Source organism: Geotrypetes seraphini, chromosome 2, assembly GCF_902459505.1.
Source record: "Geotrypetes seraphini chromosome 2, aGeoSer1.1, whole genome shotgun sequence".
Classification (NCBI taxonomy): Eukaryota; Metazoa; Chordata; class Amphibia; order Gymnophiona; family Dermophiidae; genus Geotrypetes; species Geotrypetes seraphini.
Window position 1 is genome coordinate 319,759,291 of NC_047085.1, and position 27,662 is coordinate 319,786,952.

Genomic DNA, 27,662 nt, shown 5'->3' on the forward strand with positions numbered 1-27,662 from the left:
ACGGCAGATAAGGGCCCACAGCCCATCTAGTCTGCCCACCTTAATGTCCTTCCCCTACCTTTGCCCTGTGAATAGATCCCATGTGCCGATCCCATTTGGCCTTAAAATCAGGCACGCTGCTGGCCTCAATCACCTGTAGTGGAAGACTATTCCAGCGATCAACCACTCTTTCAGTCATCTGCAGAGGTTTATTTCCTTTAGGTATTGCTTTTCTCTTTTGTTGGTGTATATTGTATTTTGGGGTTATGGACCACAATTTAGCTTGCTGACATGGTTGAAATGACTTTCTACAGAAGCAGGAAAAATCTCCAAATAATAAGTTATCCTCTATAATAAAACCCTAAGCGTGCATGCGCACTTAGGGTTTCGTGATCCTTGCCGCCGTGTTTTCTGGTCAGTGGCCGAATTCTATTGTAAAACACGGCGGCAGGGAATACTCTGGAGACTCCCCCCTCCCGCCCTCAATCACCAACCGCTACCGACACCGCTTCTCTTCAAAGGAACCTGGTGAGGATCGCGGCCGGCTGTAGCAAACTTCGCAGGCCACTCAGCACCTTGATAGCACGTGTCCTCTGACATACATGATTGCATCAGAGGGAACATGCTACAGAGGTGCAGAGTGGCCTGCGAGGTTCACTACAGCTGGCCGCGATCCTCACCAGGCTGCTTTAAAGAAGAGGAGGGCAGACACAAACAACCAAGTAAGGAGTGCTGCTGGACAGGGGGAGCAGGGAAGGGGGAGCTATTAAGGAGTGCTGCTGGACAGGGGGAGCAGGGAAGAGGGACAGGGGGAGCAATGAGTGCTGCAGGACAGGGGGAGCAGGGAAGGGGGAGCAATAAGGAGAGCTGCTGGATAGGGGGAGAGGGAAGAGGGACAGGGGGAGAAATAAGGAGTGCTACTGGACAGGGGAAGCAGGAAAAAGGGACATGGGGAGCAGGTAAGGAGTGCTGCTGGACAGGGGGAGAAGGGAAGAGGTGCTGCTGGACAGGGGAGATGTAAAACAAAGGGAGAAGAGCTGCTGCTGTACAGGGGGAGCGGGGAAGGGGTGCTGCTTGACACGGGGGAGGTAAAAGGAAGGGAGAAGGGCTACTGCTGGACAGGGGGAGTAGGCAAGGGGTGGTGGTGGACAGCGGAGGAAAGAGACACACACAAATCTACTCTAGCACCCGTTAATGTAACGGGCTTAAAAATTAGTACTAAATATAAATGTAAAACTAGAACACACACACACACACAAAAAAAAAATCACAAGACAATATCTACTGCAAGATATCACAAAATTTCAACCTGTAGGATAATATAAAATCATAAGAACAATAAAAAAAGAAAAGTTAGATGCAATTCAAATTCTGTGGCGGGCAGAAAAAAAAAAAAAGAATCAGGTATGGTTATGGGAGATGTCAATAAAGATTAAGAAGCAAGAAAGTAAAATTTCATTCCCTCGTAATTAGTATGTAGTCATCCCAATGCCATAACAGAAATGTAATTAGAGATCTAGTATCAGGAATAAAGTAAAAAACTAAAGAGAAATTTAGGTAAGCTTAGCATCTCAGAGACTGAATCTGTTCCAGAATTTTCTACTCCTTTTTGCTAGAGGAGCCAAGATATGGTTTCCCACATTTAAAAAAACATTTTTCAAAAACTACTACAAAAGGAAAAATACTGTTTTTATATACCGTATATACTCAAATATAAGCCAAGATTTTTGAACCAAAAAAATGGCCCATAAATGGGGATCTCAGCTTATAGTCAGGTCAGCGCCCACCTGCCCCCCTCCCAGATCTGTTGCAAGCCCCTGCCTGGCCTGCCGTAAGACCAGTTGGGCAGGGATAGGAGGAATCCCTCCTGTCTCAACAGACTCAAAAAAAAAACCAACAACAAAAAACCATTTAATCACCCCCCCACCTCCCTTTAAAATTCCTGGTGGTCCAGCGGTGGGCCGGGATAGGAGGGATCCTCTCACCTCCTGTACCGGCAGACTCAAAAAAAACTTTTATCCATCCTCTCAACTTCCTTTAAAATTCATGGTGGTCCAGCGGTGGGCCGGGAGAGGAGGAATCCCTCCCACCTCTCCCTCGTACTTTTTACAATCCCTAGTGTTCCAGAGGTGAACCAGAGCAGAAGCGGCCCTCCCGCACTCCTGCTCCGTGGAGAATTGCTAGTGATTGGCTGCCGGGAGGGAGTTAAAGGAAGGTACAGTTGGCCGGGACAGGCGATGGGAGGGATTCCTCCTGTCCCGGTCCACTGCTGGACCACTGGGTCTTACTACAAGCCTGGCAGATGACTGCAAGGCATCGGGAGGGAGGGTACAAGTCACTGGGAGGGAGGAAGTGAGGCTGGGCACAGAGCCTTGTAGGGCAGGGAGAGGGAGTGAGGCTGGGCGCAGAGCCTGGCAGGGCAGGGGGAGGGAGTGAGGCTGGGCGCAGAGACTGGCAGGGCAGGGGGACGGAGTGAGGCTGGGCGCAGAGACTGGCAGGGCAGGGGGACGGAGTGAGGCTGGATGCAGAGCCTGGCAGGGGAGGGAGTGAGGCTGGGTGCAGAGCAGGGGAGGGAGTGAGGCTGGGTGCAGAGCCTGAGAGGGAGTGAGGGAGTGGGACTGGTGCAGAGCCGGGCAGTATACTTGAATATTAACACCCCTCTCTTCCCCCAGTTTATATTAGAGTCAATCTTTCTTTCTTCCATTTTTTTGGGGAAAAGGTTACTTCAGTTTATATTAGAGTTGGATTTGAGTATATAAGATAACAATTATATTGCATACAATAAATTAAAGTAATTCCTATATTTCAATACAGAAGACTACTTTATGTTAAACCTAAACACTTGTTCCCACTCATGCATCACATCATCTGATAGGTAGGCACTGTCTTTTTATTTTTATACACAAGTAGACATTCTCTCTGCTATTCTATTATCTCACTTACCCTGAGCCTCTCCTAGTCAATGGATAGTTTACTCATGGGGCCAATGGAGAACAGCAGCACTGAGTTTCAGTCCTAGCTCCCTGGATGCATAGCAGGTCTTCAATTCCAGAATCACCATAACCAGTACACCCAGGAGACTCTGGGCCTGATGTACTAAATAGTTTTTCCAACTGGGTATCCATAGGAAGAATGCTCAATACATCTGACCCTTTGTCTTCTAAGTGCTTGGCCTGATGGCACCAAAGTCCAAAAATAATGTTGGGGTGATACTGCAGCAGGCAGAAATGCTCAGGAGACAAGAAAGCATCTGTGTGATTATCAGAAAACAGAATGGCAGTAATGGTCTATTTACTACCCAGCTGAGAGACGCAGGAAACACTATACCAACGAGTTGCTATGACGTTTCCATACTATGCACTGCTCTCACTCCATAGTTCCGAGTATCGAAGTTAAGATGCATTGACATATAGGGTGAAGAAGCTTTCAGTAAAGCAAAATCTTTACAATGAAAACAGTATCAAAACGTAGATGAGATTTTCAGTTACTTCCTTGCATTAAGTCAGCAGATAATGGACTTCTGAGAACTCAAGTCATGCACAAGAGCCTCACATATTAAATACAGAGCAAAACTGTACACATCATTTCTAAAATAGCACTTGCTATTTTCTATCAGGATTTATCAATAATAATAAAACCCTAAGCGTGCATGCGCACTTCTACCTCCGTGATCTGTAGCTCCGTGGCAGAGAAATGTTAAAGTGTGCGGCAGAGAAATGTTAAAGCATGTGGCACGTGCGCGCATGACGGTTTGCTATGAGTGTGCATGTGGCGGTTTCCTGTATCCTGCGCCCGTTGCCCTTTCTACTGTATACAATATAACATGATAAAAAAAAGTAGGTTGGAGAAGGGGCACGATAAACAGATAGGCAGTGGGCAGAGACATTGACAGACAGACAGAAATAGAGACACATACACTGAAAGACAGGTAGATGGGAGTGAAAGACAGGTAGATGGGAGAAGGGGCATGAGAAACATACAGGCAGGAGGCAGGGAGATAGACAGGGGGCAGGGAGATAGACTGACAGACATAAATAAAGACAAAACACACAGAAGGACAGGGGGTCAGGGAGAGAGATAGAAAGAAAAAAAAAAAAAACAGACAATGGACAAGGAGTGACAGACAGCAAAAAAAGAGACAGACAGACCCTCCTTAAAGGTTGAAGGCACCAAATCCGGGCAAGCCTCACACCTCTTGTGGGCCGCAGTCAATGTGGAACACAGTTGTGCATCCGACAGCCATCCTCTGCAAATGAGGCATGAATTCATCCTATCCTGTCCTGGGGAGGCCATCTATGAAGTATTCTTGCAAAAATAAAGCTTGGAAGTATGAAAAATATGTTTAAATTCAAATTGGGAAAAATCCAAGATGGCCGCCACAAGGTGCCAATTTTGAAGAAAAATAGTCTGGGAAAAATCAAATGAACCCTAAAACAAAACAAAAAAAAGGTGATTTGGGGATTTTTAAGGTGGGGAGGAGTAGGGCATGCAGGGAAGCCACCCAAAAAAACCTTTTTTAAGACTCCCCAAAATCATTGATTCAGGCTGTCAGCCTGTACTGTGACATGTGATGAATAAGAGACACTGCAGACAGAGCTGAAATAGCTCACAGGGATCCTTTGCATCAGTGAACTGTAAATCTGGATTTCAAATCTTTTGACTGCCCCAATGGCCTGAACACTTTGGCTGGAGACCTCTGCTACCCTCGAAAATGCCGCGCAGACACCTGGTGGAAGAATGCAGTCTGGCTCCGATCCTGGGCGAGCCTCCTTGGTACCACTCAGCCTGCGCTCTAACCACTAGCAGACGAACCTGGGATGAGCTAGCTCCCAAGGGAATGGTCCCTGAGCCATGTTTGATGTGCAGGCTGTCCAGGGGACTTACTGATAAGCAGTGAACCCCCTAGAAGCAAACTTTCTCCAAAGGTCTGCAATCTCCTGCAGTCAAGGATGTTCTCCGTAGGGAACTTCCACAACACGAGGGTGAAAATTGTGAATGTCAACTACTGTAAATACGCAAAATTAAACATGAGCAGAAAAGATCAGTTCCTACAGCACGACTTGTAGGAAGAATGACTGAGGCACTGGCACAGTGATGAGGTATGAGGGGGAGGGGGTTTAAGTCTCTGAAATTTTGAGGCTTCCTACAAAGTCTTGGCGGGTGGAGGGAAACCCACTGGTCCTGGAATAAAGTCGGATTGTACAAGAATTGCTAATCAATGTGATGGATATGCTTGTTTTTGAGTGCAAATTAACTCAAAATGTGGCTCAATGGTTGACAAGCAAACACACATTTCATCATCCACCATCTGCAGTCGTTCTCTTTTTTTGATTTAATTTCTGTCAGAACTGAAAATCCAAGTTCGCAAAGATAAGAAGATCCAAACAGTAAAAAAGCCTTGATTGCTTTGTTGCTCAAGTTAGGATAACTACTCATAAAAAATAAAAAATAAATCTAAAATTACTTGCTGTCAGTTTTCAAGGACTACTCACATCAAAGAATGCTTGTCTGGGTGGTTGTATCCTTAAGCACACAGACACTCATTACACTGACAGACTCTTGTGAACATGATGTACATGTCATCTATTCTAGTGTATACTTATGAAGGGAATTTTTTTAAATAAAGTAAAATTCTGGAATCTCTCCCGGCACACAGTTTGAGAGACACTGCTTCAGAGTCACAAATAAGGCACAGTACTTACCATTTTTGCTCATGAAACAGACTAAAAATTCTCAGCCCAGTACATCATTCTCAAAATCCACTATCCCCTAATAGGAAAAATGATGACATCAACCCTATAATATATTCAAAGTAAAGAAGCACAGAGGCTTGAGCAATGGCTGTTTTATAAATGTATTTGGAAATATGAGCAGTCAAGAATGAAATAAAAGAACAGGTTAAAATACTAAAGTTTGCTAGGAAAAAAAAGATGGCACTGAAGAAAACATGCAACAGATGATGGCAAGAGACAGAAAGGAAAACAGAATCTCAACTACTTGTTCTTTCAGGTTAACAACTTAAAACATATGCCACTGAAGAATGTTTCCATAAAAAACCAATATCCTAACTGGATAGGAAAAACCTTTACGGATATCTAGCTTATATAACCTGAATAAATAAACCAGCATATTGATAGCTATGTGAATCCAAGTTAGCAGTGTTCTCCCCAGGGTCTTTTAGCCGGGCAGTGTGCCCGGCTAATTTAGATGACCGCCCGGCAAATCCTCCTGCTGCCGCTGATGCTCCTTCCCAGGCTGACTGTCTGCTGAAAATTTTGTTTGATGCCTGCCTTTTTTTTTTTTTTTTTTGCCAGCATGCTTTTACTTGCTTCGGGCCTTCCTCGCTGCCGGGTCCTGCCTTCACGGAAACAGAAAGTAGACAGGACCCGGCAATGAGGAAGGTCCGAAGCAAGTAAAAGCAACAAGTTGTAAACTTCCTTCCGTTGCTGACCTATGAAAGGTAGGTCAGCGATGGAGGGAAGCTTACAACTTGCCTAGCGACTCTACCGACGGATTTGTGAGCTGGGAGGGATGGGAAGAGAAAAGCTGCTGCTGCACCCAATTGGGGAGGAGGGAGGGGAAGAAAAGTGCTGCTGCTACACCCAATTGGGTAGGGGGAGGGGAGGAAAAGTGCTGCAGCAGCATCCAATTGGGGAGGAGGGAGGGGAAGAGAAGTGCTGCAGCAGCACCCAATTGGGGATGGGGAGGGGGATGAGAAGTGCTGCTGCAGCAGCACCCAATTGGGGAGAGAGAGGGAAGTAGGAAGACCAGGGAAGGGAGAGGAGAGGCAAGAGACACCAAGACCAAGGGAGGGAGGGAAAGGAAAGGAGCTATCAGACCATGGGGTGGGGGGGGAGAGATGTCAGCGCATATGGGGAGGGGGAGGAGGGAGATGCCAGGGCATGGGGGGAGAGAAGGGAAGGAGATAGAGATGCCAGACCATGGGGTGTATTGGGAAGGAAGGAAGGAAAGGAGAAGAGAGATATGCCAGAGCATAGGGGAGGGGGTGAAGCTGAAATGAATCATTTACAAAGGAGAGAAAGGGGGGATATACAATTTATTGAAGGGACATAGAAAGAGGGAAGATGCCATATGGAACAGAGAAAGGGCGGACACTGGAAGGAAAGGGCAGAGAGAGTGGACAGGGGATGCAAAGGGCAGAGAGAGGGTGGAAAGCAGATGGAAGGGGTAGAGAGAGAGAGGGCAGAGGCTGGGTGGAAGGGGCAAAGAGAGGACAGATGTTGCTTGGAAGGGAGTGAGGACAAACGCTGAATAGAAAGAAGAGAGCGAAGAGAAGATGATTAAAGCAGAAACGACAAAAGGTAGAAAATTTTTTTGTTGCTTTACGTAGAATCAAGTAGTATTGTAACTGTATTAATTAAAGATTATAAATAGGAAATTGAAATAAGGCAGTTTTTTGGGGGACTAAACCCCTTTCCTCAGGTCAGGACAGGATACCATAACAGCAGGGGTGCCCAATGGTCGATCGCGATCGACCAGTAGATCGCAAAGGCAATGCGAGTCGATTGCATTGCCTTTGCAATCTTTTTCTTCATAGAAACATAGAAATTGACTGCAGAAAAGGGCCTTAGCCCATCGAGTCTACCCATACCAATGACCCACTCCCTGACTTTTACTCCCCTATAGATCCCACTTGAATATCCCATTTTCTCTTAAAATCAGACACGCTGTTGGCCTCAATCACCTGCTGAGGCAGCTCGTTCCAATGATCGACCACCCTTTCGGTGAAGAAGTAGCATCACCTTGAAATTTCCCTCCCCTGATTTTCAGCGAGTGTCCTCTGGTTACCGAGGGCCCTGTAAGACTGAAGATACCATCTTTCACCTCTATACGCCCCGTGATATACTTAAAGGTTTCAATCATGTCCCCCCTCTCTCTTCGCTCCTCCAGTGAGTACATCTGCAGTTTTTTTTAGCCTTTCTTCATACGTGAGCCTCCCCGAGCCAGGCCAGGCTGGCTGGCTGGCCTGGAACTTCCTCTCCGATGTTAGAATTGACGTCAGAGGTGAAGTCTTGTGAGTCCAGCGCTTGTACGTGCCTGGCCTAGCTCAGGGAAGCAGCAGGGAGAAATCGGCGTGGTGGCTTAGGGGGGTAGGGAAAGAATCGGGGAAGTGGAGAAATAGGTGTAATGGCTTGGGGGGCAGGGGGAGAGATAAAGAAAGACAGGCAGGGGGAGAGAGAGAGAAAGAAAGGCAGAAATAAAGAGGGGGCAGGGGGGAGAGAGAAGGAAAGAGAGACAGAAAGAAAAGGGAAGTGGCAGAAAGAAAGAAATATTGGATTTACAGACAGAAGAAGGAAGTGCAACCAGAGACTCATGAAATCACCAGACAAAAAGGTAGGATAAATGATTTTATTTTCAATTTAGTGATCAAAATGTCTTTTTTTAGAATTTATATCTGCTGTCTATATTTTGCACTATGGCTCCCTTTTACTAAATCGCAATAGCGGTTTTTAGCGCAGGGAGCCTATGAGCATCGAGAGGAGCACAGGGCATTCAGCGCATCTCCCTGAGCTAAAAACCGCTATTGTGGTTTAGTAAAAAGGGGGTATATTTGTCTAATTTTGTATAGTTGTTCCTGAGGTGACATTGCATAAAGTCATCTGCCTTTACCTCTTTGAAAACCCAAAAAATATAAATGATAATTAACAAATTCTTTGCGTATAGTGTGCTTTGTGTTTTTTAAAATTTTATTGTTGGTAGATCATTTTGACTTGGTCATTTTAAAAGTAGCTCGCAAGCCCAAAAAGTGTGGGCACTCCTGCTGTAGAGCCATTCTTGTATGACTGGATGAGCTATATTTATCTTTTTTTTAGTTGTTTAAATTCATGCAGAAATAAATGGCTAGATTGAACCTAATGACTTCATTAACGCCTTTCCCTTTTTTAAACCTCTATAACATTTGAAAGAGGGCAAATATCTAATTATTCCCTTCTAGCATTGGATGCTTCTTAAATTTAGTAAAAATATTCTGGCACAAGTGTCAAACCTTAAAAAAGGAAGTCATATTGAGCATTGGAAAATAATAATAATTAACTAATAAAAATAGTATACATTTAGGGCTCCTTTTACTAAGTTGTGAAAATGGTTTTAGCATGTGCTTAGCGCGCGCAGAATTACCACGCGCGCTAGAAACTAATGTTTGTGCGTGCTAAAAATGTTAGCACACCTTAGTAAAAGAGGGGGTTAATTTTCCCCACCACTAAATTTCCCCATCCCGCCCCACCCGGCTACTTTTTCATGCCACTCGGCTGGAAAAAATTTCTGGGGAGAACACTGAAGTTAGCAAATACAAACTGATCAAATCTGGAAACGTGAACTTTTAGCATGGACCATGTTACATTTTAATGCACTCACCTGTATAAGTCAAATAGATTACAGTCAAGAACACAACTCCAGCAGCAAGAGATACTCCCAAGAAGAACAGAGTTTGGAATTCTTGCTTGGTTAGCCTGTCTCTCAGATACTGCAAAAAAGCATAGGCTTGCAGCAGTGCAAAGACACCTATGTGAAAAGAGATGGAAACACCCCAGGCAATTTAGTCCTTACCAGTAAGAGTCTCAAAACAATGTACAATAAACATTCCATCTTTTTCATACAGCACAATGGAGAAATGGTAATTTGAAGTACATTTTAAGTTCTTGCTCCCAGCAACATAGCAAAGATACTTACTTGTAGTAGGTGTTCTCCAAGGACAGCAGGCACATATTCTCACATGTGGGTAACATCAGCCACATAACCTGGTATGGGCATTACCAAGTGAACTGTCAATTTAATTTTTTAGGCAGCGCCCATACTGCATGTGTGCCAGTGCCTTCCTGCTTGACAATGCTTATGGAATCATGAGTTCAGTAAAAAAGCTAAGAAGCCAACTAGGGAAGAAAGGGGGGGGGGGGGGGGGGGTTCTGAGAATATATGCCTGCTGTCCTCAGACAAAAGTTGCTACAGGTAAGTATCTTTGCTTTCTTCAAGCCTATGTTTTAGATTTCGGCTCCTTAATGTGTTTGAGTTTGACACCCCTGCAATAGACCTTACCAAAGTGGAGAAGCTATGTCTGAGCAATATAGAAGCAAACACGCCAGTAAGTAGAACAGTGCCTGAGGGGGGAGATTAAAGGAGATTTATGGGATTTTGTAGAATAGGAGCTTTTGTTGGTTTTGTTGTAATAAACTCCATAATTACTTTCAAATTTAAGTCTACAAAGCAGGACTATGACATGAGTTATGCTATATACCAGTGTTCTTCAACCGTCGGTCCTTGGACCGGTACCAGTCCACAAAATAATTCTTTTATTTCCGCTGGTTCATAGGTGTAAAAAGGCGTAGAATACAATGGCACAGTTGATCACATGACTTCCTTTCCAGGAATATCTTACATCAAATCCTAAATTTGCCAATGCTAAGCCCAATTTTTAAACCCAGCAGGTGGCAGTGTTTCACTTTTTCTCCATATGACTTCTAGATAACTTTTGACCTATTTAACCTTTTCAGACACCAATCATTTCAGTAAAAGGCCTGCATCCTGGTCTATAGAAGCAGACAAATCCTAACTTCTGAATGAACTCCCAATTAGCTTTGTGTGTTCTATATATAAGGAACAAGGTTTCCTTCTCTTACCTTACAACGTGATTTTATTAATCTCTGTCAGTTCTTAACATAAGCTTTTCTTTTGTCAGCATATCTTTTCTCCTTTCTAACTTCTGGACTATAAGAATTCCAGCTTAAACTTTAATATTTTCATTTAGTTTGATTCTATCATAGCCAATTCTAAATAACTTTTTACAAATAGTTCCACATTTCATCCGTCTTATTTACACCAAATAATTTCAAAATTAATCTCCTTGTATCACCTTGCTTGCTTTAATTTTCCTGTTTTAATTATTAATAGCAGCTGGGCACGCCTATGATATCTGCATATATTCAACAGAAAGGAAAGGAAGTCCTTGGTATGGGGGAGGGGAGAGGAGATGCTGGGCACCTTGGGGGAATTATACAGGATTATGACATGCTGCATATGCTCATTAATTATGTGAGATATTATGTGGATGAATAATCACATTATTCTATGGGGTGTAAGTTAAGGTGAGAAAATAATGGTCTGGTCCAAGCACTGGATGATGATTAGGCAGAAATCTAAATCTGAATCCATGATTTTCTCTGCCACTCAAACTGAGTGTTCTGATAGCTTATTTTATCCATGAGACACAACTGAACACAGGACATTTATTCAATTCTGCTTTCACATCTAACTAGTTCCTTTAAAAACAAAATTCCAAATACACACAAAACTGGACCAACATTGCCTGAATCTGAACAAAATTAAGTCAAAGTTAGAGATCAGGAAATGTTTATTGAAGAATATAAAAAGCAATTCCCTGTTTATGGGATATCAATTTTAATTTTTTACAAAGTCAAAAGCATAACTTTGATTCTGAGAAGTGAAGATAATTAGGATCCAATTCTATTGAAAACAGGCAATGTTTACAGCAGGGCTTCCCAAACAGGGTTGTGAAATTTGAATTTGGCATCATAACCTTGGCAAGTGGTCCTGCACCTTCCCAGGGTTATGTGCCGAAACTGCACAAACTGGGATTGTGGCTGAAGAAATACTAGTGCTGGCTTACATGTTTGTCCGTCTGTCTCTTCTTGAGAGACTTCAAGTTCTTCTACTATTCACTAAGTTTAAACTGATAGCCAGAGGACAATTTACTGGATAAGGCAACAACCCCCATAGCACTGGACATTTCATCTGATTTACAAGCTTTAGATCAGGGATCTCAAAGTCCCTCCTTGAGGGCCGCAATCCAGTCGGGTTTTCAGGATTTCCCCAATGAATATGCATTGAAAGCAGTGCATGCACATAGATCTCATGCATATTTATGGGGAAATCCTGAAAACCTGACTGGATTGCGGCCCTCAAGGAGGGACTTTGAGACACCTGCTTTAGATGTACACATTTTCACAAGCAACAAAGATTTCCATTTATACTTACCTGCAGCTGCCATATGCTCACTTGTTCGGATGGGCTGGAAACCAACAAAAGGTATTTGCATGGATAATATTAAACCCACAATATAGAAGGTGCTATAGGCTGTAAAAAAAAAAAAAAAAAAAAAAAACAACATGTAGATCAATATACAGATATTCAGTGTGATTTTTTCTGCATGGCTGGTGGTAAGGATTATATAGAAAACATTTTAAAGTAACACATAAAAAAGAGATTAGGTTCTTACCTTGCTAATATCTTTTCTAGTAGATAGGTGTGTCATTCTGGACAGACAAGTAATATCCTCATGCTTGTGAGCCGTGCAGAAGGAATCCACTCCAGCTTTTGAATCTTGCCTCCTTCACTAGAGGGCTCTGCTTCCCACTTCAGTTTGTATCAAAGCAGGTAGAAACACATGTGAAAGAGGAGTATGGGGAAACTTCCTAAACTACAACACTTCTGCTATGAAATTATAACAAACATGTTAAACACTGTCCTTGAACAAATTGAAACAATCATGCCAAACAGAAACATTTATGAAGCTCAAGTATTACCCCAATATGTTATAGAAATAGATTCTTCTTTATACCCTTAAGGTCTGACTGATATCCAAATTTCAGTTTGAACTCAAACTTTCTGATTGAGACAGTAGGCAGTCGCAGGAGATAACTTACAGGGCAGGGCTCCAGAATGACACACCTATCTACTAGAAAATATATTAGTGAGGTAAGAACCTAATCTTTTTTTCAAATGCAATAGGTCTGTCATTCTGGATGGATGGGGCGTAAAAAAGCAGTCCCAGAAATCTAGGGCAAGACCACTGCGCTAGCTCATAACACTCGAGGACCCAAAAGCGAAGCCCTCCCTTGCCGCTACACTAACTCTGTAAAACTTGGAGAAAGTATGTAGAGTGGACCAAGTCGCTGCCCTACAAATCTCTTCGGAGGAGATCGTCCGAGCTTCCACCCATGAAGAAATCATATTTCTAGTCGAATGCGCATTTATGGAGACTGGTAACTGTTTTCCACAGGCAATATATGCTGATGAAATGGCCCTGCAGATCCATTTGGAAATCATGGACTTTGAAGCCAGTGAACCAGCCAGTGCCTGACTAGTAAGCACAAAAACATGGTCAATGCCTGAACTTGCTGGTAACCTCAAAATATCATAGTACTACAACTTTTTCAGAATCTGATCCTTCTTAGAACCTGTAGACTGTAACACAGGCAATCTGACCTCTTTTTTAAGTTCCAAAAATTTTTATTAAAATTTTCATAACAATAAACATCCAGACAAGAGAACAAAGATTCTTAAACAATGCTTCCAACTTTGTTAAACAGAACACAGGATATTCATGGATTACTAGCATAACTCCGCCCACCCACCCTTTATACAGAGAGTGCAGCTTCCATATATACAATTACCTACATACACATTCAACTACAACATTTAATCCTTATTACTGTTCACATATTCATGTATAGGCAACCACAATCTATCAAATTTTGCCTTTTTTACCCTCTTTTCCATTATGGTTAACTCATATTTTCCAATCAAACAGACTGAGTTCCATCAAAGCTGAAAGGATAGTAAAGACACATCTTTCCATGTTTTCAAAATAGTTTGAATTGCCATAGCTGTCAATATTGATATTAATTTATTATTATCATTAGTTATATCCACAAGAGCCTCAAAAAGATTAAAAATTGCTCTCGCATATGTTAAGGAAACATTAAAATTTAACAAAATTTGAACATGACTCCATATCTGCTGCCAAAAGACAGGAATCATGTTCAAATAATACAAAATTGTTGGAGCTATGGTCATACATATAGTGAAACTTAATGTCCGTTTCTTCTATAATTTTCTATAAAATCCCTCAGATCTTCCGGTTTTTCAAAATGGCACATGCAGTTATTATGTGGCACCTTCATAACTGACGGAAAGAACAGGCCATTCTGCGCTTCCACTGCTTTTAACTGAGGCCTTAACTAAGAATTTTTTCCAACGTTGAACAGTATTATCATCAGAATCAGGCATGATATACCTGGCTCCATTCCAGCGAAGATCTTGCACTTGTCGTAGCTTAGCAAGGATCTCATTCACTTGGGTATAACGTAGCACTTTAATAATAACAGGCCGCGGTCCATGATTATACCCTTCTCTCTTCATTGGAACAGTGTGCTCTTTCTAGGTTATTTTCTATGGGCTGGCAATATTGGAATAAGTGAATAGGCCTCTTAAATCTAGAGAGCAAAGCCAATCGTTCTTTTCCAGTAGGGGTAAGAGTTCCCAGAGAAACCATGTAAAATCTCTCCTTCACTAAATATTTGTTGAGAGCATGGAGATCTCCTGTCTTTTCCGGAATCAGAAAGTATTTATAGTAGAACGCTCTGCTCCTCTCCCTTGGTGGAAATGATTGTATTGCATGAAGCAGAGATTTCTGGAGCGAGCTGAAAGTAGACTTTTTTGGAGGGTTGGATGGAGGCTTTTTCAAAAGGTGAAGAGCATATCCTTGAGAGACTACCTTAAGGACCTATTTGTCTGTTAGTTATCTCTCCTGCCGCAATTGTTACTGGGACAGGGGGACGGGTTGCCTGGGCCGCTGAGCTGATTGTGGCCCGATTCAGAACTTATACCTGTTTTGACTTGGTCTAAGTCAAAACATATAAGTTCTGTCTGGCAACCTGTCAAACCATTTTGGTTATGGCTGCCAGACAATTAAGTCTAGGTTGGCCCACCTCCTGGCTTATCCACTCCTCCACAAATACCCCTTTTCGCTCTAGGCGTACAGAATCAGGGTAAAGACCTAAGCTGGTTTTAGATATGTCTAAAAACCAGTTTGATTATCGGTACTTGGATAATCTGTCTTTTTGATCATCCCAAGTGCCGACTTAGGCCGCTTTTTAAACTTAAAAAAAAAAATTATTATTATTACGAGCCCCATAGTTCTTATCCTCAACTGTAAAAATCTGTCTGTGGACTGCTTCAAACACAATACTAATGGCACATATTTTAAAATTTTTGCAACACTGTTCTACTCACAGGGTTAAGGTGGGTTCCTCATGCCTTCTAAAATTTCAGAAATTATACATTTCAATGTTCCTTTTATTTATCTGTGTCCTGGAATATTTACAGTTAGGAAACATAACTAACAGATCTATTATTCAGTTTATGGAAATGTGGAAAAGTTCTGCAATACTGCCATCTGGTGGTTATATACTTTAAACCCTATATACACAATAATGCTGTAATAAATGTGCATGAAAAGTGCACATAAGAACTGTCATCTCCGGATCAGACCTTAGGTCCATGAAGTCCGGTGATCTGCTCATGTGGAGACCTATCCAGGTGTAACCTGGCGAAAACTTAAGTCACCCGTATCCTTCTATGCATCTTTTGAGGAGATGTGCATCTAACTTGCCCTTAAATCCTAGAACGGTGGGTTCCACAGCAATCTCCACCAGGAGAGAGTTCCAGGCGTCCACCACTCACTGTGTGAAGTAGAACTTCCTGGCATTTGTCCTGGGCTTGTCCCCCCTCAGCTTCAGTCCATGACCTCTTGTCCTAATCACATTTGACATTGTAAATAACTTTTTATCCTGCTCTATCTTGTCGATTCCTTTTATTATTTTAAAAGTCTCAATCAAATCCCCTCGCAGTCTCCTCTTCTCAAGGGAGAACAGTCCCAGTTTTCTAAGTCGTTCTTTGAAGTTCAAGTTCTCCATACCTTTTACCAGCTTTGTTGCTCGCCTCTGCACCCTCTTCAGCAGTTTAATATCCTTCTTTAGATAGGGAGACCAGTGTTGGACACAGTATTCCAATTTGGGCTGACCATTGCTCTATAAAGTGGCATTATGACCCTCTCCGATCTACTCGTGATTCCCTTCTTTATCATGCCCAACATTCTATTTGCTTTCTTTGCTGCAGCCGCACATTGTGCTGACGGTTTCAGGGTCCTATCTATCAGTACCCCCAGGTCCTTTTCTTGTTTGCTCTTACCCAGGGTTGCACCCAACAAGCTGTACTCGTGCTCCTTGTTCTTTCTGCCCAAATGCATTACCTTGCATTTTTCCACATTAAACTTCATCTGCCATTTCTCTGCCCATCTCTCTAACTGGCTCATCTCTCAGTAGTTCCTCGCTGTCCTTTTGTGATCCGATTGCCCGACATAACTTCGTGTCGTCTGCAAACTTGATGATTTCACTGGACATTCCTTCTTCTAGGTCGTTGATGAAAATATTAAATAAGATGGGCCCAAGAACTGAGCCCTGGGGCACACAGCTAGTCACTTTCTCCCAGTCTGAGAGCTTCTCATTGATACCCACCCTCTGCATTCTGTTTTCCAGCTATTTGCCTATCCATCTTAGTATGTCTCCCTCTATTCCGTGGCTTTGTAATTTCCTGAGAAGTCTTTCGTGTGGAACTTTGTCGAACGCTTTCTGGAAGTTAATCCTTTTTTATAAAATGGTACATTTTTGTCTATATTTATTGCCATTCTTATGCATATTTCAATAATAACTTCTTGGTTTTCAAACCCACTTGTATTACCGTATTTTCACGCATATAACGCGCGCGTTATACGCGTTTTTACCTACCGCGCATACCCCTCGCGCGTTATACGCGTGAGCGCGGTATACAAAAGTTTTTCTACATAGTTCCCACCCCGCCCGACGCCCGATTCACCCCCCCCCCAGCAGGACCGCTCGCACCCCCACCCCGAACGACCGCTCGCACGCGCTCCCACCCGCACCCGCGATTGGAGCAAGAGGGAGCCCAAGCCCTCTTGCCCGGCCGACTCCCCGACAATATCGGGCCAGGAGGGAGCCCAAACCCTCCTGGCCACGGCGACCCCCTACCCCCACCCCGCACTACATTACGGGCAGGAGGGATCCCAGGCCCTCCTGCCCTCGACGCAAACCCCCCTCCCTCCCTCCAACGACCGCCCCCCCCAAGAACCTCCGACCGCCCCCCCAGCCGACCCGCGACCACCCTGGCCGACCCCCACGACACCCCCACCCCCCTTCCCCGTACCTTTGCTAGTTGGCCGGACAGACGGGAGCCAAACCCGCCTGTCCGGCAGGCAGCCAACGACGGAATGAGGCCGGATTGGCCCATCCGTCCCAAAGCTCCGCCTACTGGTGGGGCCTAAGGCGTGTGGGCCAATCAGAATAGGCCCTGGAGCCTTAGGTCCCACCTGGGGGCGTGGCCTGAGGCACATGGGCCCAACCCGACCATGTGCCTCAGGCCGCGCCCCCAGGTGGGACCTAAGGCTCCAGGGCCTATTCTGATTGGCCCACGCGCCTTAGGCCCCACCAGTAGGCGGAGCTTTGGGACGGATGGGCCAATCCGGCCTCATTCCGTCGTTGGCTGCCTGCCGGACAGGCGGGTTTGGCTCCCGTCTGTCCGGCCAACTAGCAAAGGTACGGGGAAGGGGGGTGGGGGTGTCGTGGGGGTCGGCCAGGGGGGGTCGCGGGTCGGCTGGGGGGGCGGTCGGAGGTTCTTGGGGGGGGGCGGTCGTTGGAGGGAGGGAGGGGGGGTTTGCGTCGAGGGCAGGAGGGCCTGGGATCCCTCCTGCCCGTAATGTAGTGCGGGGTGGGGGTAGGGGGTCGCCGTGGCCAGGAGGGTTTGGGCTCCCTCCTGGCCCGGTATTGTCGGGGAGTCGGCCGGGCAAGAGGGCTTGGGCTCCCTCTTGCTCCGATCGCGGGTGCGGGTGGGAGCGCGTGCGAGCGGTCGTTCGGGGTGGGGGTGCGAGCGGTCCTGCTGGGGGGGGGGGTGAATCGGGCGTCGGGCGGGGTGGGGGTAGGGGGGTCGCCGTGGCCAGGAGGGTTTGGGCTCCCTTCTGGCCCGATATTGTCGGGGAGTCGGCGGTCCTTCGGGGTGGGGGTGCGAGTGGTCCTGCCGGGGGGGGGGGGGGGGGGGGCAGGGCAGGGCAGGTAAACGGAGAGTCGGGACAGCGCACGGAGAGTCGGGGAGGGCGAAAGGAGAGTCGGGGTGGCCAGAGGAGAGTCGGGGCGGGCGAAAGGACAGTCGGGCAGCATGCGCGTTATACCCGTGAGCGCGGTATACAAAAGTTTTTATACATAATATTGTGGTTTCTGCGCGCTATACCCGTGTGCGCGTTATACACGGGTGCGCGTTATTTGCGTGAAAATACGGTAGTTGTGAATATATATTTCTTATGAAAGTATCATAAAAGTTATTGAATTTTTAGATATTTGTAAAGAAGAAAAGAGTACAGAAACATTTAACAATTAAAACAGTTATCAACTATTTTATTAAGCACTCTGGTTTATGTATAAGTGGAATAATATAAGCTGAGGGTTGTATAACATTGATGAGCTGAATTTTGTATAAGTTTAAGATAATTGTGCTTTGTTACAAAAATTATCAATAGGTGCCCATACTTTGTGAAAGTATGGTAGTGTATGATTTTTAATAGCAATATTTTCATAGTTGCAAATGGAACAAACGTAACTCCACCATTCATTGAAGTTGAACTTTGTATTGTCCTTTCAATTACAGATAATTAAATGGGTGGCAATAACAAGCAGAATATTGAAAATACAGGTAAGTTTTACCTGCTTAGTTTCAACAGTGCTTGGTGTTAGTACACTGTAGCGTTTGCTTTTTTATATTGATGTTGACTGATCCTCTGAATGAAACACTATATGGACATTGTGATAGAACTGCAGTAAAACACTGCTATGTAGTTTTTTTGAGCCCATGAAGCATTAAATGAGGCTTTTTTCTCCACATATTTATATGCTGTGTTTAGCTTAGTGCAAAATACTTTGTTTCTCTCTCACCCTATATTGTACTACATAGTGGTCAGTGGAGTGATCGTTATTGTGTCAAGAATAATTTTTGCTTTTTCTTTGATAATTGTATTATGCTCTATTGAATTATATAGTATAATTTCAACTACCCCAATATTGACTGGTTAAATGTTACATCGGGGAGTGCTAGGGAGGTAAAATTCCTAGATGTCATAAATGACTGTTTCTTGGAGCAACTAGTCCAGGAACTGGCAAGAGGGGGGTGCTATTTTAGATTTGGCCCTTAGTGAAATGCAAGATATAGTATGAGAGTTAACTGAATTGGGTCCGCTGGAAAACAGTGATCATAACTTGATCAAATTTGAGCTGATACCAGGAGTAACATCGCAAAAGAAATCTACTGTAGGGGGCGTTTAATTTTTGAAAAGGCGATAAAATGAGGAAAATGGTTAAAAATAAGTTAAAAGGATCAGTTAAAGGTTAGGACTGTAAACCAGGCCTGGATGTTAAAAATACTGTTGTGGAAGCCCAGACCAGATGTATCCCACATATCAGCAAAGGTGGAAAGAAGAGGAAACGAGAGTCGGCGTGGTTAAAAGGTGAAGTGAAAGAGGTTATTAGAGCCAAATAAAATTCTTTAAAGAATGGAAAAAAAAGATATGAATGAAGAAAATAGGAAGAAACACAAACACTGGCAAGTTATATGCAAAGCATTGATAACAACAGCTAAGAAAGAATATGAAGAGAAACTTGCAAAAGAGGCAAAAACTCATAGCAATTTTTTTAGGTACATCAGAAGCAGAAAACCTGTGAGGGAATCTGTGGGACCGTTGGATGATCAAGGAGCGAAAGGGGCACTCAGGGAGGATAAGGCGTTAGTGGAAAGACTGAAAGAATTCTTTGCTTCAGTCTTTATGGAAGAAGATGTAAGAGATCTACCTGAACTGGAAATGGTTTTCAAGGGTGATGATGTGGAGGAACTGAAAGAAATCTTGGTGAATCTGGAAGATGTACTAAGCCAAATCAACAAGTTAAAAAGTGATAAATCGCCAAGACCGGATGGTATACATCCCAGGATACTAAAAGAACTCAAAATGAAATTGTGCTGTTAGTTATCTGTAACCTGTTGCTAAAATCATCTGTAGTACCTGAAGATTGGAGGGTGGCCAATGTTATGCCGATTTTTAAAAAGGGCTCCAGGGGAGATACGGGAAATTACAGACCGGTAAGCCTCACTTCAATGCCGGGCAAAATGGTAGAAACAAAATTGTGGAACACGTAGACAAACATGATTTAATGAGACGGAGTCAACATGGGTTCAGACGAGGGAGATCTTGTCTCACAAATTTGCTTGACTTCTTTGAAGGTGTGAATAAACTTGTGGATAAAGGTGAGCTGGTTGATATAGTATATCTAGATTTTTCAGAAAGCTTTTGATAAAAGTTCCTCACGAGAGGCTCCTGAGAAAATTAATAGATGGCAAAGTTCAGTTGTGGATTAGGAACTGGTTATTGGATCAAAAACAGAGGGTAGGGTTAAATGGTCATTTTTTCAATGGAGGAGAGTAAACAGTGGAGTGCCGCAGGGGTCTGTACTGAGACCGGTGCTATTTAACTTATTTATAAATGATCTGGAAATTGGAGCGACGAGTGAGGTGATTAAATTTGCAGATGACACTAAACTGTTTAAAGTTGTTAAAACGCATGCGGACTGTGAAAAATTGCAGGTGGACCTTAGGAAATTGGAAGACTGGGCGTCCAAATGGCAGATGAAATTTAATGTGGACAAATGCAAAGTGATGTACATTGGGAAGAATAACCTGAATCACAGTTACCAGATACTAGGGTCCAACTTGGGGATTAGCGCCCAAGAAAAGGATCTGGGTGGCATCGTAGACAATACGATGAAATCTTCCGCCCAATGTGTGGCAGTGGCCAAAAAAGCAATTAGGATGCTAGGAATTATTAAAAAAGGATGATTAACAAGACTAAGAATACTATAATGCCCCTGTATCGCTCCATGGTGCGACCTCATCTGAAATATTGTGCTCAATTCTGGTCTCCTTATCTCCAGAAAGATATAGTGGTGCTAGAAAAGGTTCAAAGAAGAGCGACCAAGATGGTAAAGGGGATGGAACTCCTCTAGTATGAGGAAACACTAAAAAGGTTATGGCTCTTCAGCTTGGAAAAGAGACGGCTGAGGGGAGACATGATTCAAGTCTACAAAATCTGAGTGGAGTAGAACGGGTACAAGTGGATCGAGTTTTCACTCTGTCAAAAATTACAAAGACTAGGGGACACACTCTATGAAGTTACAGGGAAATACTTTTAAAACCAATTGGAGGAAATTATTTTCACTCAGAGAATAGTTAAGCTCTGGAATGCGTTGCCAGAGGATGTGGTAAGAGCGAATAGCGTAGCTGGTTTTAAGAAAGGTTTAGACAAGTTCCTGGAGGAAAAGTCCATAGTCTATTATTGAGAAAGACACGGGGGAAGCCACTGCTTGCCCTGTATCGGTAGCATGGAATATTGGTACACTTTGGGTTTTGGCCAGGTACTAGTGACCTGGATTGGCCATCATGAGAACAGGCTAATGGGCTTGATGGATCATTGGTCTGACCCACTAAGGCTATTCTTATGTTCTTATGAAATGGAAGTTCAGAAATTTGATGTTTCATCATACAAGAAGTAATAGGCATATGGAAAATCTATTCCAATTAATTTTAAATTGTGAGATGTCCGAGAAGGAGTTAATACAACTGAGTAAGTTAGGTAGAGAGTCTAAAGATATATATAATAAGATGTCATCTGCATAGATAAAGTTTATATGATTCCCCTTGTATTGATACACCTTTGATATCTGAATTAGATTTAATGGCAAGGGTTAATGGTTCAAGGGCCAAGTTAAATAGAAGTGGGGATAGAGAGCATCCTTGTTTCATTCCTCTTAAGAAGGAAAAAGTTAGAAAGGGTACTATTGACAGAAATAGTCGCTCAAGGATTATTTTATAAAATTTTGATCATATTGATAAATTTTGAGTTAAAACCAAACCAGCAAGTTATTAAAAAGTTATTCCCATTCAATTCTGTCAAACGCTTTTTCTGTGTCTAAGGATACAGTAATTAATTTGTCTTTGGAAGAGGTGGTACGAGATAAAATATTCCAGAACAGTCTTGAATTGTCATTAGGTAATCTATGTGGGGTGAAACTATTATGATTTCTGTGAATAATGGTAGGGAGGATGTTTTGTAATCTATCTGCTATAATTTTAGCATAAATTTTATTATCACTGTTAATCAATGATATCAGTCTGTAGTTTTCTATTTTAGTGTGATCTATATCAGGTTTAGGAACAATAGGAAGGAAGGAAGGAAGGAAGGAAGGAGCATTTTTAATATTATCTGAGATCATGGATTTAAAAAGAGCTTAAAATATGGGAAGTAATAAATCAGAAAAGATTTGATAACATTATATACAAAACTCATTGCCAGGAGATTTTCCTCAAGGTAAAGATTTAATGGCATCAGAAATTTCTTGGAGAGTAATATCACATTATTCACATTCACATGCCCTCGCTTTTGATAAGTTTACTTTACATCTTCACTTTTATTCTTCCACTCATGTGGTTCACCACATACTCACGGTGTAATTATTAGATTTATTTTCATATCAAGGATTTTCATCTGTTAAATTGCTCATGACTAAATACACATGGGCATTTATCAGTATTTTTTTATGCACATCATCTTCAGAATGCGCTGACAGTAATGTATGGATCTAAAACATGTCGGGGGGAGGGTCGCGTCGTGGGCAGGAGGGCCTGGGATCTCTCCTGCCCGTATTTGAAGGGAGGTGGGGGTCGCTTTCTGGCAGGATGGCTTGGGTTCCCTCCTGCTGGTATTGTCAGGAGGGTTGTGGTGCCGGCAGAAGAGATTAGAAACATAGGAACATAGAAAAATGACAGCAGATAAGGGCCATAGCCCATCAAGTCTGCCCACTCCACAGACCCATCCCCTTCAGTCTGCTCTCCTGGAGATCCCGCTCCTAATGACCCATCCTTAACTCCACCCTCTTAGGGATCCCACATGGGCATCCCATTTACCCTTAAAATCTGGCACGCTGTTGACCTCAATTATCTGTATCGGAAGCTTGTTCCAATGATCAACCACTCTTTCGGTGAAGAAATACTTTCTGGTGTCACCATGAAATTTCCCGCCCCTGAGTTTAAGCGGATGCTCTCTTGTGGCTGAGGGTCCTTGGAGAAGGAAAATTTCTTCTTCCACCTCGATACGTCTGGTGATGTATTTAAATGTCTCAATCATGTCTCCCATCTCCCTACGTTCCTCGAGAGAGTAGAGCCGCAATTTGTTCAGCCTCTCTTCGTATGAGAGATCCTTGAGCCCCGAGACCATCCTGGTGGCCATCCGCTGAACTGACTCTGCTCTTAGCACATCTTTATGGTAATGTGGCCTCCAGAATTGCACACAGTATTCCAGATGTGGTCTCACCATGGTTCTGTATAACGGCATGATGACCTCAGGCTTCCGGCTGATGAAACTTCTGCGGATACAACCTAACATTTGTCTTGCCTTAGATGAAGCCTTCTCCACTTAATTGGCATCTTTCATACCTGCACTGATAATCACTCCCAAATCTCGTTCTGTTACAGTCCTAGCTAAGGTCTCACCATTTAAGGTGTAAGTTCTGCACGGATTCCTACTGCCGAGGTGCATGACCTTGCATTTCTTGGCATTGAAGCCCAATTGCCAGGTAGATGACCAACGTTCCAACAAAGACAGGTCATGTGTCATGCTATCGTGTAAATCGGAGCCGCTCACTATGTTACATAGTTTGGCGGCGGCGGCGAATAGTGTTATTTTACCTTGAAGCCCCTGAGTCAGGTCCCCTATGAATAAGTTGAAAAGGAGCGGGCCCAAGACTGAGCCCTGCAGTACTCCGCTTGTCACTTCTGACGTTTTAGAGGGTACCGTTAACCACCACCCTCTGAAATCTACCACTTAGCCAATCCTTGACCCATGCAGTTAGCATCTCTCTTGCCGCAGTCCGTGTTAGTTCGGTGGTGGTGGGGGATCACGATTGCAGCAGGAGAGATTAGGCATCTCTCCTGCTGTGACTGTTGCCGGGGGGGAGGGGGGAAGGATGAGATTCTGTAACCGGTGTTGTTTTTGACAGACACCGGTTACAGAATCCAGCTTTTAGGCGAAGGACTAGCCCTTCCTTTGCTTAAAAGGTCTTGTTTTGGGCATTTGGGGCTTGGGCAATTTATGGGTTGATAATGTGTTTTAAGGTTAGACATAGTTGTGGTCTGGGTAATTAAACTGCTGAATGTAGAGGTAGGCCATTCTCAAAAAAAAAAAAACCAACAAAAAAAACAACAACAACCCTCATTTTGGTAGGGTTTTTTTTTGAGAATGGATGTTTTCCCTGCTGCTACTTTCAGCATTTAGGGGCTTAGGCCAAAAGGTGACTTAGAATTATTTTTTATTATGCCCCTCTAAGGCTTCCTCAGTCAAAAGAGAGGTGCTTTATGCTGTCCTGCTTAGAAGCAAATGATATTGCCTCTAATGGTTGCTTAAATGCATCCCACCTTCTGTCAGCTAGGTAATCAAAAATTGAGTTATTTTTAAAATAATCTTCAATGTGCGTTTTAAGAAATTTCACAAAGAATCATCTTGTAAGAGATTGGTAGGTAATCTCCAGGGAAGTGTGGAGTTTGGGGAGAAAATTGTTTCCAATTTTAATGAAACGGGGGAATGATCTGAGATATTTTAACCAACATCTTAAGCAAAACTGACAGATGGTATTAAAGAGGATGAGATAAGAAAAATATCTGTATGAGTAGGGAAGAGAAACAAATGTACAGTGATTTTAGAGTGAGATTTAGGATATTTATAGGGGCTTTTAGATTGTCTATCTAGGAAACCATCTTGGATTATGTTGAAATCTCCACCTAATATTATATATGTCTGGTTGGAAGTGGCAATTTCAGTAATAAGATCTTGGAAGTAATCAGGAGTATCACTATTAGGAGAGCAGAGGTTTACTAGTAAGCATTTGATATCGTTGAATGATAATTTTTTTAGTGTCTATCTTCTGTGATTATCACTGTGAAACCGAGTTATAGAAATCTGAAAGGATTTAGGGATTAAGATGACACCCACCATTTTTTTTTTCCTCTTCTTTTTTTTTAATTTATTTATTTATCATTTTACACAAAAAATTATCAAGCATTATATCTTGTACAGTAAGATTGTATCCAAAGTACAATAAGAAGAAGAATACATATAACATATTCTCTTACTCTTAAGCAATCTGTAGTCCCCAATTTTTGAATCCAAGATTTTCAAAATAGAGTGACTTATAAATTAAAAAGAAAATAACAATTATAAGCAAATCAAGGTGGCTGAAATCGGAGGGAGTTTCCTAATCATGAGTCAGTTATTATTCCAGTTCTTTCTTTCTCAAGACGTTTCAAAGCCACAAAATTTGTTAGGTGCATTGGATCAAAGAAAACATATTTATCTACACCATGAAGAACAATGCATTTGCAGGGAAATCTAAGAAAAACTTTCCCCCCACTGAAATCACTTGTTTGTTTATAGAGGGACAGAAAGTGGTCCGGAGAGAAAGCTATTCTACACCAATATTTACGTCAGGTTCCCTCCTATTACAGCTTCAGGAGAATCTTAAAGACTTATCTTTTCTTCTTATAATGACTGTTCGCTATCCAATATGCTCTCTAAAATCTATTTGTTAATGATCTTATTGCAAGCCACAATAATTCCTTGTTGAAAATTACAGGATATAGGGTAATATATTGTATAGTATTCTAGCTGGGAAGAGCAACAAGCCAATGGAAAGACAAACAAAATAACTTTTATTTCAGGTATTTGTTAGGAAAATCATATAAACTGTAAAAAAAAAAACAGAACAACAAGAAAAACACCCTTCCTTTGCTAATAAATTACTACACTTAATGATACGGATCCCTAATTTTCCAGGACTTTTATGAGATCTCTCTGATCCCTACAAAAAAAATATAAGATACCCAAGCACTGTGACATGTCTTAAAATTTACCTTTGTGAAACATAAAGAAAACTATATAATAGTATACCAAAATAAACTGTGGATAATGTGCACAACTTAATAGAATTTTCTAAAAGTAGCTGAATCACAACAGTTTACTAATTCATTAAATACATTCATCTCCTTACTTGCATCCATGTAAGAAAACAAAGTGAGGAAATAAATAATGCTTCCACTTAACTGAAGGTGACAATTAGGGAAGAAATAAAGGGTTCAGTACTTGAAACACATACACATACACAAACTTTTAGGATTCTCAACAATGGGTTTACAACACAAGCTGAGGAAGCCAGGCTCGAGGATGATGTTAATGAAACTGTCATACAGACTAAAATCAGCACCCTAAGACAGTGATTCTCAACACGTGGTACGCATACCCCTAGCTTGTGGGGTGTATGCGGCACCGGTGCTGTATGTCTCCCAACTTCCTTCTGCCATTGCGTATATGCTGTGCCGGCGCTATATGTCTCCCTTCCTTCTGCTGTCGTATATCTCCCGACTTCCTCGTCTCCCTAGCCTTCCCCCTCCCCGAAACAGCAGCAGCAGCTCACTGTGTGCTTTAAACTTCCCCACACAGCTGCCGCTAGCATTAGTTTAGCTGGCAATTCCATCATACAGCCTCAGGCCTTTAAAAAGCTGGATCACTTCGGATGAAATCTTAGGAACTTGCACCATTGGAGGTACGCCAGCCTAGCAAAGGCCCAGAGGCTGCCTGATGGAATTGTGGCTAAACTAAGGCTAGTGGCAGCTGTGTGGGGAAGTTAAAAGCATGCAGTGAGCTGCTGCTAGGGAGAGGAGAGGTGCTGCTGGACAAGGGAGAGGGAAAGGGAAGGGAGAAGAGGTGCTGCTGGACCTGGTAGAAGGGGAGGGGAAGGGAAAGGAAAGGTGTTGCACACTGGAGGGGAGGGAGCATATTAGTTGTGAGTGGGGTTGGGGGAGAGAAGGAAGGAAGAAAAATTGTTGCAGGATGAGTGAGTGATCGATAAATGGACTGGGGGTGGAAGGAGGGATGTCATTTGAGGGAAGAGGCGAGGAGAGAGAGAGAGAGAGAGAAGGTAAGAGGCGAGGAGAGAGAGAGAGAAAGAGAAGGTAAGAGGCGAGGAGAGAGAGAGAGAAGGTAAGAGGTGAGGAAGGAGAGAGAGAGGTGAGGAAGGAGAGAGAGAGGGGAAGAGGGGAGAGAGAGAGGGGAAGAGGGGAGAGAGAGAGGGGAAGAGGGGAGAGAGAGAGGGGAAGAGGGGAGAGAGAGAGGGGAAGAGGAGAGAGAGAGAAGGGAATAGGCGAGGAGAGAGAGAGAGAAGGGAATAGGCGAGGAGAGAGAGAGAGAGAGAAGGGAATAGGCGAGGAGAGAGAGAGAGAAGGGAATAGGCGAGGAGAGAGAGAGAGAAGGGAATAGGCGAGGAGAGAGAGAGAGAAGGGAATAGGCGAGGAGAGAGAGAGAGAAGGGAATAGGCGAGGAGAGAGAGAGAGAAGGGAATAAGCGAGGAGAGAGAGAGAAGGGAATAGGCGAGGAGAGAGAGAAGGGAATAGGCGAGGAGAGAGAGAGAAGAGAAAAGGCGAGGAGAGAGAGAGAGAGAGAAGGGAAAAGGCGAGGAGAGAGAGAACTATTGGAAAGAAGGGAGAAATGTTGGATGTGTAAGTAGAGGGAGTGGAATCACTCTCTTTCCCAACTCCCATTGTAGCAAGAGAGAAAATGAGAGAAAAGACAGATGGACAGTGAGAGAAAGAGGGAGACATGTTGTCAATGAGGGTGGAGGAGAGAGAGGAAGAAAAGCTGGACTCATGGAGGGACAGAG

The 27,662-nt window shown here is 43.3% G+C and overlaps 1 protein-coding gene across 1 annotated transcript in view; it reads right to left on the reverse strand.

Annotated features, from left to right (window-relative positions):
* STT3B (STT3 oligosaccharyltransferase complex catalytic subunit B) overlaps positions 1-27,662 on the reverse strand; it is a 249,045-nt gene that overhangs the window by 56,649 nt on the left and 164,734 nt on the right. The window contains exons 6-7 of the mRNA XM_033930112.1: positions 11,989-12,087; positions 9,355-9,501 (exon numbers count right to left, since the gene is read on the reverse strand). Coding sequence (XP_033786003.1) covers positions 9,355-9,501; positions 11,989-12,087 — 246 coding nt within the window. The remainder of the gene's footprint in view (positions 1-9,354; positions 9,502-11,988; positions 12,088-27,662) is intronic.